Genomic DNA, 12,474 nt, shown 5'->3' on the forward strand with positions numbered 1-12,474 from the left:
GATGAAGCTCCAGCCACCACTAATGGCAGCCCCCACAACCTCACGTCCTCTCCCCAGTGGTGCTTCGCTATGTGTCGCACAATGTCAGGGTGCACCAAGTTTTCCCACCACCGCAAGAAGCTAGGTGAGGAAACAGGAGTGAGGAAATGACATCATGGGATGTTTAGTGACACTAGGCACTGCAAGGTGAGAAAGAAGAGATGAAGGGCTAGTATTTTCACAATTTGTGCTTCGTGTTCAGGATTCTAATTGATCAGATGGTATGGGGATTGAGGAGGAATTATTAGCACCCTGCAACTGGCTGGAACGGCCATGGTGCTATTTATTTATTTATTTTTATTTACCAGATCTTTCGCTCTATAAGACGCACCTAGTTTTTGGAGGAGGAAAACAAGAAAAAAATATTCTGAATCCCAGAAGCCAGAAAGCAAGAGGGATCACTGCGCAGCAAAAGCAGCGATCCCTCTCACTGTTCTGGCTTCTGGGATAGCTGCCCAGCCTGCATTCGCTCCATAAGACGCACACACATTTCCCCTTACTTTTTAGGAGGGAAAAAGTGAGTCTTATAGAGCAAAAAATGTGGTATTTCACAAGGTTTATATGCCTCTTGGTTGTAGGGAAAGCTCAACACAATTTGGTAGAGCACCAGCTTTGCATTCAGAAGGTTCCAGGTTCAATCTTCAGCATCCACAGGTAGGGCTGGGAGTGCTTCCTGTCTGAAACCCTGGAGAGTTGCTGCCAATCACAGTGTAGACAATACTGAGCCAGTCTGGCTCAGTGTAAGACAGCATCTTACTTTAGTTTTCCTCCACTGTGTCCAGGAAACAGCAGCACAGTATGCTGGCAATAGAGGAAGCTGACCATCTGGCTCCAATAGTCCCTCTACACCAGGGTTTCCCAAACTTGGGTCTCCAGCTGTTGTTGGACTACAATTCCCATCATCCCTAGCTAGCAGGGATGATGGGAATTGTAGTTCAAAAGCAGCTGGAGGCCCAAGTTTGGGAAACCTTGCTCTACACAGACTGACAGTGATTTTCCAGGATATCAGATAGGAGATGTTTCCAGCTCGACCTGGAAACTTTTTTTGCATGCAAAGGACAAGCTGTTCCACCGAAGAGCTGCAACATTCTGCACACTTGCTTGGGAGTAAGCCCCAAACGTGCTTCGGAGTCAACTTGCACAGGATTGAAGCGTTAAAGACAATATTTTATGGCAGAAGCCAATTTTGTTTCCTGCAAAGCCCAGGAAGATGGCTTTATCAAGCTAAATGCTGTTTCAAACACCTTTCTTCCAATAGCTCCAATAAGGTAAACGTAAAGGGACCCCTGACCATTAGGTCCAGTCACGGACAACTCCGGGGTTGCGGCGCTCATCTCACTTTATTGGCTGAGGGAGCTGGCGTACAGCTTCCGGGTCATGTGGCCAGCATGACAAAGCCACTTCTGGCAAAGCAGAGCAGCGCATGGAAACGCCGTTTACCTTCCCGCCGGAGCGGTACCTATTTATCTACTTGCACTTCGACGTGCTTTCAAACTGCTAGGTTGGCAGGAGCAGGGACCAAGCAACGGGAGCTCACCCCGTCGCAGGGATTCGAACCGCCAACCATCTGATCGGCAAGTCCTAGGCTCTGTGGCTTAACCCCCAGCGCCACCCGCGTCCCTTATAGCTCTAAAAAACCAATGCCTAAATATTAAAATACCACTGACAGATCAAAGGGCAACTATTTCTTCCAAGTTTATCACACCGATCAAAATCCAAAAACTTATCAGAACTTCTTCCTGAATTTCTTTTTACTAATCTTCTATGGTGGAGGGAAGAGGAAGGGTTAAGTCTACAGACCGAAGACATAGTCTAGCTCTGACGGAAACAGTTGTTAATTTTGCATCCATTATGGAATAAACATATCAAATTAAGGATTCTGAGATGAGAAGTTAATCATCTGGGTAATGCTCCAAACACACATTTCTTTGTTGTGTTTATATAAACGTTTTATTGCCTGGTATAAATTACACAGAACTCACCTGTCTTCTTATGAAGCAAATCATGTGTTCTCAGGTGCAGTTTTCCATTAGCTGTGAAAGGGCAAAGGACTAGCAGAACCAGTTCTTTTATTAATCTTCAGTACTGGCAGTATGTTTTTCACACTATCCTGCTAATCATGACTGCAACCCTAATCTAAATAGCGTATCCCAAAAATATACGTAGGGTGGAGAGCGAGACATAATTTATACCGCTTTTCCTGCGGCACAGATTTTGGCAGCCATCCCAGTTCATTTAGAAATTTATTTCCACAAGACAAAGTGCTTAAAACAAGTCTCCCTACTACTTAGAAGCCAATTTATTGCACCTTGCTAAAGCCACAGAGGTGTGTGCATGTGTTATGTACAGGAGTTAAGCACTGCCTTTTGAGGAGCTTGCATGAATGAAAGGCTTATTGATTATTTGGCTGTCTCGCCTGATAAGTAGGCTGTGCCTTGTGAAAGCACCTGCAGGCCTGCCCTGACTTTCTCTAAGAGGCAGCCTTCTCAACATAGCCATCTGGCAAAGCTGGCCATCTAGAGATGGTGCAATGGTTAGAGTCTTGGACTAGGACCTGGGAGACCAGGTTTCAAATTCAGCTATGATGCTCACTGGCGACTTGGTCAGTCGCCATGTCTCAGCCTTACCTACTTCACAGGGCTCTTGTGAGGATGAAATGGGGGGGGGGGAGAAGAACCAAGTACACGCCAGGTTGAGCTCCTTGGGAGAAAAATGTGCTATATAAATGAAACAAACAAACTGCTGAAACAGATGGAGGGAAACACTCAAGCAAAGAATAAAGTTGATTTTTTTTTTAATAAAAAGATTTTCAAAAGACATCATTGGACAAAGTTTCTCGTCCTGATGAAAACATTTCCATGTTGTTTGTCAACAAAGTAAATTAAAAAATAATTATTATATCCTGCAGCTAAAAATATATACAAAAAAAAAAATCTGCATTTGTTGATTACAAATCCCATTTCAATAGGTTGGCACTGCAGTTCCTACAATTATCCTGGATTTAGACAACCTTCCTTTCGCATAAATTCTTTTTAAAAATTCTAAACTAGCAACCACCCACCCCTTGACATCTTAGAAACAGATCCAGGAAACATTCTTTTTTGAAGCTGAACAGAAGATAGCAATTTAATCTGCAACAAACCAAGCAAGCCGTTGCTTGGAACGTACATTTATTTTAGGATTCGCCTTACTTACAAGAGGAATCCCAAGTTTAATAGGTTTTTGTTCAAGTCAAGAACAAGTGCTCACTCTGAAGCCACCAAGGCAACCTACCTAGGAATAAACCTCTGCTAGGGTTGTACTACTTCATGTGTTTATATCGGGGTGTGGAACCTTTTTGGCTCCATGGAAGCTATCAGGATCAGCCGTGTGGGCCAAATTTGACAGGTGGGCAGGATAACCCCCTGCCAATCACACGATGTCATTGTCGTGTCACATGATACCGTGGATGAGAGCTAGGATGGCTTCCGACACGCCTTTTGATTACGAGTAGAAAAGTGACGTTGGCTTGAGGAGCAGAAAAGTGTGGGCGATGGGGAGGGAGACTTAATAAGCCTTCCTAATACCATTGCCAAGTGGAAAAGTGGGACCTGCCAACCAGTTTCTGGAGCTCAATACATTCCATACATCTAAGGCAGGCTTGCTCAGACTCAGCCCTCCAGATGTTTTGAGACTACAATTCCCATCATCCCTGACCACTAGTCCTGCTAGCTAGGGATCATGGGAGTTGTAGGCCAAAAATATCTGGAGGGCTGAGTTTGAGGAAGCCTGATCTACGGCCTGTTCAATTGTTCCAGTATTGTATTTCTGTCCGCCTCTGCAAGGAAAGACATGCAAGTACAGGAAAGGTAGATGAAACCATTAGAAATCAAGAATTTCTGCATCTAAACATGAACTGGCAGTTTTAAATGGCTAGATTTAGTAATTTTTCCTCTGCTGGAGAAACTAAGACTCACTTCAGACATTTAGTGGGCCCCCATAGAATCATGTCTTGGAATTCAAAGGCCCCCAGTGAGTTTGCATCTTGGCCAGGGCTGGGAGGAACCACTGCCCCCCATAGGAGGTTCTCCCCCCCCCCCCCATTTGGATTTTTCACAATTTTTTACTGGCTCGTACAAACTGCAGTAGCCACATATATAGCCTCCCACATAATGAATCAGGGATGGCCCTCCAGATGTCGAACTACAATTCCCATCATCTCTGGCCGCTGCCCGTGCCGGCTGAGATGGAGTCTAACCACATCTGGAGGGCCACAGGTTGCTCAACCCTGCCACAAATCATAGCATTGTTTCATACAGTCGGGAGTCTCTGTGCAAATTTCTGGCCAGATTCTGAGCTTCTAGACTCCCCAACGCAGTCTAGGCTGCCGACAGCCTGAATTGGTCCTCGTTTTTCAGCTGCGCTCTGCTCGTCATGATAAGATGGTAGCCCTTGAAAAGTGCCAACAAACTGCTCACAATACACGTATAAGGTCCAGTGTTATTCTGGATCGTGGAATGTCAATTTCACGTACTCTGACTTCAACTTTTTCTCCCGGGCCCAGGCCAAGACTCCTCCTTTTCTTTTCTTTGGAAAGCTTGTCTTCGGTTATGTTCCGAATGGGAATCAATCCTGCTCTGCCAACGCCGATGTCAACAAAGACTCCAAAGAGAGTAGCATTCACAACTCTTCCTGTCAGGACAGTTCCAACTTTTAAGTCTTCAAGACAAACGATGCTTCTCTTGAAATCAGGTTTATCAAAATCTGTGACGTAAAGAGGAAACATTTTTTAAAAAGTTATTCAGGTAAGGTGCATGATGGGCAATCTGCAGATGGCCATGTGCTTGATGATGATGGTGGTGGTGATAATCACAATAATTTTATTATTCATATGCCACCCACCTGACTAGGCTACCCCAGCCACTCTGAGCAGCTTCTGACAGAATTAGAAAAACCGTATTTTTTGCACCATAACACTCACTTTTTTCCTCCTAAAAAGTAAGGGGAAATGTCTGTGCGTGTTATGTAGGGAATGCCTACAGGTGGCATGCCTACGGATTTTCCTCCTCTAAAAACTACGTGCGTGTTATGGTTGGGTGCGTGTTATAGAGCGAAAAATACGGTACTCAGCATCTCTGTTAAGGGCAATGTTTCTTAGGCAATTTGTACTTGAACTTGGTGGGGTGTTTTGTTTTTAAGTTAATAGTCAGCAGGACAGGGTGAGCTGGCCAGTACCATGAAATGGAATTAATTATTTTTGTAACCTTTTGCCCCACCATGCTCCAGACTGGAGTCACCACCTCTCATGTCTTACTTGCAATGGGAGGCAAGCCACCATACCAAAAGAAGATTTCCTTCTGTTGTGAATACTAGGCACCCTAGGGTGGTTTCAGGGGTGAGTTTAGGGCAGTGTGAGCGGTGCGGTTTGAGACAAAACTACAGCAGACTATTGTTTTGCTAAAAGTTGTATTTGGTGCTCAAAGTGGTTCACGTTATATGTTAAAGCTAGCATCAAAAAACTATCTGGAACTTGGAAAAAACAGGGGTGCAGTTTGGTCGTCCAGGCATATAGCTCTTGTTTGTTCAAGTGTGTGTGTGTATATACACACACTCCTGCTTATAGATGGCTCATAATACAGCTGTATAATCATAATTATAATTTTAATTATATTTCAGTGCTTGTGGTCTACATAAACAGGCAGTTCACCTAAAGCACTCTGGTGACATTATAAACCAATGGAACACACACCTTATTCATACCCCCCAAAATTCGGAGCTGGTTGGCTGCCGCCATGGCTGTGCAGTCTGTACATCTCCAAAACAGAAGTTTCCTTAGGGTTGCAGTCCTCAACAAACCTCCTAGGGAGTAAGCTTCATTCAACACCTATTAACTTTTTGGTATATATACATGGGGATTACATTAGCCGCAGCACACATATTAAAGCCCTGGACAAAACAGCAAATCCTGTTGCTTTAGTGAATGGGGAATTGTAGCATCAAGTCCTTCGGTTTAAGAAACATTATTATAAAAGACAATGGGAATGCACAACAGATATCCAAAAGGGCTCATTCAAGTCTTGGCATAGGTTTAGAATGTGCTAGGATGGCAACACCCAATGTAAAAATACTGGGAAAGCAGCGCTAGAGGTGACACAATCAGAGATGAAACAGCTCCATATGATTCCAAAAGAAACAGAATATTACCCTCTGACACAAGAGTAATTTCTGTATAATGAATGAATACCTGATGAATATTACTGTTTTATGTATTGTGTAAAAAAAGAATAATGATAATGGGTTTTTTTTGGAAGCCCAGACATTTTAAAGTCAGCCATGTAAAAAATAACCCAGACTTTCTTGGTCCTCAAGACGCTATCCAGCCTCATTAAAAAAAAAAAGCTTTACTCGATTGCCGACCCAACACACTATTGTGGTAGTTAACACATAACTAATTAAAAGCTACAACTGTGTTATATGTTGCAACTTAACAGAGGGGGCAGCAAACAGCTTCCCAGAATAATTCACTGATGAAGGCCATAAATAAGCATGGCAGAATCCATAATAAAGTGCTTTCTAGTTCTAAAGCAGTAAGGTTGCCTTCTCCCAACCTAGGGTCCTCTCAGTGTTGGACTATAACTCCCCCTAAGATGCCCCCCCCCCCCGAAATGAGGGCAGAGAATGCTCAGAGGGCTTGGACTGCTGACTCACTATTGGAGTAAATCTTGAAAGTCGGGGAGGGAAATGGATGGAATGGAGTATTCTGGAACTGGGCACAGGTGACTGGGATGCTAAACCGTGCAACGTTCTGTCGCAGGACCCACCTGTACAGCACAATAAAACTGTGTTTTTAAGGTGTTGCTCTTCAGTGCAAATGGTATTTCAGAATCACATTTGGAGACTTAGGCACACATTAATCTGCACATTCAGATAAGTCACATGGTAAAGGTAAAGGTAAAGGGACCCCTGACCATTAGGTCCAGTTGTGGCCAACTCTGGGGTTGCGGCACTCATCTCGCTTTATTGGCCGAGGGAGCTGGAGTACAGCTTCCAGGTCATGTGGCCAGTATGTCTAAGCTGCTTCTGGCGAACCAGAGCAGCACACGGAAATGCCATTTACCTTCCCGCTGGGGCGGTACCTATTTATCTACTTGCACTTTTGACATGCTTTCGAACTGCTAGGTTGGCAGGAGCAGGGACCGAGCAACAGGAGCTCACCCTGTTGCGGGGATTCAAACCGCCAACCTTGTGATCAGCAAGTCCTAGGCTCTGTAGTTTAACGCACAGCCCCACCCGCGTCCCAAGTCACATGGTACAAGGGTACAATTTCAGACTGCAGGATTAGGGTGTCCTATTTCAAAACCTCCCTTGATATGGGGGCCTAACTCATCCACGATGGGATTCCAACCAAGCCCTCTCCCTTCTGCAAGAAGGGTATTTCTCTTTCTTTTCCGAAACAGTACAATCCCAAGAATTGTACATTGTGCGATTTCACGGTTCCAACTGTATGCTACTTTGAGGAAATGCAGAACTTCGCTTGAGACTCCCTTTGTTCACTTTCACCAAGTGCTTGTTATTTTTAGACCGCAATTTTATGCATCTCCCAACACACTGTCACTGTGGGTTTAGCAGGGACATGTTCAAATTTCCCAGCAGAAAAAAAAACAACTCAAATCCTAAGTCTTGGAATCAAAAGTGATGCACAAAACATGTATTTATTTTTAAATACAAGGTGGTGGCGTCACCTGAAATCAGTGGGAATGTTTCTAATATTTTTGGAAAGCTTTGTGGAAGAAAGGCGGGCAAAGAGACCCTATATAGTCAAGGGTAGCCGTAGACTGCATGACATCAAAGTTTCCAGCGAAGGAATGAACTTAATTACTCAACTCCCAAACAGTTAAGCTTCTTGCAATATTACACTATGCAGTGCAGGCACTTTCCAGTGTTTTTCTCCCCCCAAAATAAAAATAACAAAACCCCTAAACCCTAAGTAAATAGTGTTTAATGGTTGTAGCGGAGATGGGCTTAGGCAGCAACTCAAGAGCCACTTATATATATTTTACAAACTGCTCTTAAAAAACAACAAAAAGCTATTCCTGGCACGTCCGAGAGCCACTGCATCCCCTACCCCTGATTTGCTCCAAATATATGATCAGCTGTTAAACATTTGCACATGAAAAAGGTTGTAGTTTTGCTCAGTCCATTGCCTAATTAAAACATAGGCTGCAAGACCATATGCTTTATTCCCCATTAGTTTTATTAGTTCTCTTCACTGATGCTGGCAACCCAAAACGTTTTTACTTTCTTATGTTCGGCTAAGCAGATAATTGAGTGTTTTAAAAATATATGGCTTTTACATAATTATGCACAATTGCTTCTGAACTGTGTTATTGGTGCCTAAATATATACCGTGGCAACAGGAGTCCCATTATAAGGGAGTTTGGTGGGCTTGCTATTTTTCTGAGGTGCACGGCGGGGGGAATGACAGACAGAATTTGGGTACGTGGGTTTTTTTATTTTAAAAAGTTTTACCAGTTTCATTGGGTTGGATCCAGACTTCCCGTGAGCAGAGTTTAACTCATGGGACACCCTACCAGAGGCAGGAGGAATACAATTTTCACTGATTCCTCCTTTCCCCTTCAGCTCTCAATACTACCTCCCAGGCTGCACCAGAAGGTCCCCAGAGCATTCGGGGGGGGGGGGAGTGGTCTTTTCATGGATCCAACCCACTGTTTCCCTGTTCTTCAGAGTGCATGCTTCACTCTTTATTTCCTAAACAGATAGCTTTCCATTGTAGGAAAGATCTAAGCTCCTAACCTTCAGGAAACATGCAGCCCAGCCTGCCCACAAAAACAGAACGTTACATTTGAGCACAGCACAAATCATTTGCTTCTCAGTCTCACGTTTTCTGCATTATTCAAGCAGGGAAAAGGGAGAAGATTTACAATCCATCTTCAAAGAAGGTTGGACCACTAGAGCTGGCCCAAGCAGGTTAGGGATCGATAAACTCATCCTGTGTGGAAGCATACTAAAGCACTCTGATGCATGAAGACCTATAGGTCTGTCCTCCTAGGGCCTTCAAGGACCATGATTTAGAGGCAGGATTCAAATTTCTTAATTACAAAACTAACACATGCTACCCAACCCACAGAGTAACACAATGCTTTCTTGCCCCGGACAACTTAAGGGGAGTTGTCTGCTCCATCCATCCATCCATCTATCTATCTAAACACGACACTGGCTTTATAAATAAGAACACAAGCAGACAAAATGGGAAACTGCAGATGCCTTCAAATCTCTTACCTTGTCGGATGTCAAAGCCTTCAGGTTGAGTTAGCCCATCAATTATTATTTGCAGTGTTTGCCCCGTTGTATTCAATTTTTTTGCAGTTCCTTCCAGCCCTTCATTTTTAATTATCACATCCACATTTTGCTGCATGGCTGACTTTCCAATATCGCTGAGGCTTCCTCCAATGAGCGTTAAAAACCTTATACGTAAACATTAAAAATAACGGAAAGCAAAGCAAATATTCTATAGATTAGAAACTTTTTGAAGTTCATAATGTTTCAAGCCAGGGGTGCATAGAAATATATTCAACCCACCCTCTCAATTTGGATGTCATATTTGTGGTGCCCCAAAAACTCCCAGTGCAACCACATTGGTCATACTCCCCTAGGTGCACCTCTGGGTGGACAAGCTGACCACCTGCCTATCACCCAACACAGTGATGATCACTGGGACTTCAAAGTACCACATAGGCCTTGCCCAGAGCCCTGCCCGTGTTTTGAAGTGCTATTGACCCAGGGCCGGCCCAAGATGCACCTGACATGAACCACAAAATGGCCACCAGGAAAGAAGGGGTGAGTGAAGATCTACATCAGGAAAAAGGAGGAAAGTAAGAACTTCATTGTGAACAAGGGCGCGAAGAGACCAGCAGTGCCTCCTATTCGCCAAGAGGCTGCTGTAGATGCAGCATGGGGAGGGGGCTGCTGCTGAGGAGATGACAGATCCCGCCTCCAAGGAGCGTGCTGTTGCTACCACTGAGGCATCATCATCATCACCATCTTTGGTGATTGCTTAGAAGCCAGATCTGCTGCCCCTGTGGATCTTGCCGCCTGAGGCAGTCACCTCACCTTGCGCCTCATGGGTGGGCCGGCCCTGTGCTGATCGGCAGACATGAAGTAACATCCTATAAGCTGACAGGTGGTGACTCCAAGCCTGCTTTTTACAGGACCTGGAATGCCTATTCCTACATACAGCTAACTAAGGAAAAAAGCATGGATTTAGGGCCTCTTTTGCCATGACAAAAATCCACTCTGCTGTGCTGTAAACTGGAAAAGTGGGGAGGGGAATTTAATTAAAAAACCCCAACCAGTTTTTGCTTAGGTGGGAAGGAGAGCATTGATTGGTTCAGAATGACAGAGGAAGATTCAGTGTACCAGACTTCCCCAAACCTGGTGCCTCTGGAGCAAACCCTATACATCGTATCTCATTAGCACTTTGCAAGACCATAAGAATCGCAGATTTTGAGGGTGTATCCCACAGCAGAAGAGGATGGGAAAGTCTCTTGCTTGAACAGAACTGCAGCACTGGATACAACCCTATATATCTATGCATACATTTTCAACATTAACAGCTTGCAAGACTATAAGAATTCTAGCAACATCTTAACAACTTCCTGTTCACCCCAGAATTATAAATGAAAAGCTATCTTCAAAGAAACAATGTCATTTTCTTGCTCCCTCATAGAGCCTTGTTCAGTCAAGGGAAAGCACTCATTTCCATGTCAACAGTGTCCTTAGTGATTACAGATGTATTCCCCCCCCCCCTTAAAAGAGAGGCTGTTTAATCTGGTTACATATTTCATAGATCATTTTCACCCAAATAAACGTGCTTGGAGGGCACTTGGAACAGAAATCAATATTAAACAGATAGCTCCATCTCAGCCGTAATGCATATTGACCATCTCTATTTTTAAATGTCATTGCTAAGAACAAAGTGAAATGCTTTTGCGTGTAGAAAAACGTCCTCAAATTTACTGCAAGGTCACAGAAAATGGAGCCAGAATAAATGGGTATTGGATGTTAAAAGAAAGGAAGAAAAACAGACTTTGTCACAAGCAACTTCCTCGTCTCCCTAACTCCATTTGGCTTGTGTTGTTGTTGTTTTGTTGTTGTTTAGCCTTTCGCATGATGAATTCTGCATATAAGTTAAATAACCAGGGAGACAATATACAGCCTTGTCGTACTCCTTTCCCAATTTTGAACCAATCCGTTGTTCCATATCCAGTTCTAACTGTAGCTTCTTGTCCCACATAGAGATTTCTCAGGAGATGAGGTGATCAGGCACTCCCATTTCTTTAAGAACTTGCCATAGTTTCCTGTGGTCGACACAGTCAAAGGCTTTTGCATAGTCAATGAAGCAGAAGTAGATGTCTTTCTGGAACTCTCTAGATTTCTCCATAATCCAGCGCATGTTTGCAATTTGGTCTCTGGTTCCTCTGCCTCTTCTAAATCCAGCTTGCACTTCTGGGAGTTCTCGGTCCACATACTGCTTGAGCCTTCCTTGTAGAATTTTAAGCATAACCTTGATAGTGTGTGAAATGAGTGCAATTGTGCGGTAGTTGGAGCATACTTTGGCACTGCCCTTCTTTGGGGTTGGGATGTAGACTGATCTTCTCCAATCCTCTGGCCACTGCTGAGTTTTCCAAACTTGCTGGCATATTGAGTGTAGCACCTTAACAGCATCATCTTTTAAAATTTTAAATAGTTCAGCTGGAATACCATCACTTCCACTGGCCTTGTTATTTGCAGTGCTTTCTAAGGCCCATTTGACTTCACTCTCCAGGATGTCTGGCTCAAGGTCAGCAACCACACTACCTGGGGTGTACGAGACATCCATATCTTTCTGGTATAATTCCTCTGTGTATTCTTGCCACCTCTTCTTGATGGCTTGTGTTGGACTGAACAAAACACACTGGCACACTACAGAACACACTACTGAACAAAACACACTGGCACACTACATTCAACACTAGATTGTTAATGGACAACTGTCGAAATACTAGATATTTATTCTGATATATGGGAAGCAGGAGGGATGGGTATATTGGAACTTGACAATGTTAGGATGCCTGTGATAGTTTGTATGTTTATCTAATGCTGCTTTGTTGGTTTTGAATTTTGGTTTTTTATGTTTAACACACATATTGAACAACATATGTTGAACACATATGTTTAACACACATATTGAACAACAACTTCCAGTTGGCTATATTTGGAAAGCATGCTATAGGGCCTACAATAAATAATCAACCCTTCTCCAAGTATTGCCTTTTATTTGTGTCTGTAATAACTGAGGAGGTGCTTGCTAACGACACTTTGCAATTAACTGTTTATTGACCACTTGTATCAACACCAACATATTTTAGGAGTATTTATTTATTTTTTAAAAACCCC

General features: G+C 43.5%; 1 protein-coding gene across 1 annotated transcript in view; it reads right to left on the minus strand.

Moving 5' to 3' along the window:
• Nucleotides 1-2,818: 2,818 nt before the first annotated feature.
• Nucleotides 2,819-12,474, minus strand: part of SRBD1 (S1 RNA binding domain 1) — a 184,053-nt gene continuing 174,397 nt past the window's right edge. The window contains exons 20-21 of the mRNA XM_081854587.1: nucleotides 9,319-9,503; nucleotides 2,819-4,782 (exon numbers count right to left, since the gene is read on the minus strand). Coding sequence (XP_081710713.1) covers nucleotides 4,493-4,782; nucleotides 9,319-9,503 — 475 coding nt within the window. The 3' untranslated portion in view covers nucleotides 2,819-4,492. The remainder of the gene's footprint in view (nucleotides 4,783-9,318; nucleotides 9,504-12,474) is intronic.

This window comes from Podarcis erhardii (assembly GCF_964252035.2).
Source record: "Podarcis erhardii genome assembly, chromosome: 3".
NCBI lineage: Eukaryota > Metazoa > Chordata > Lepidosauria > Squamata > Lacertidae > Podarcis > Podarcis erhardii.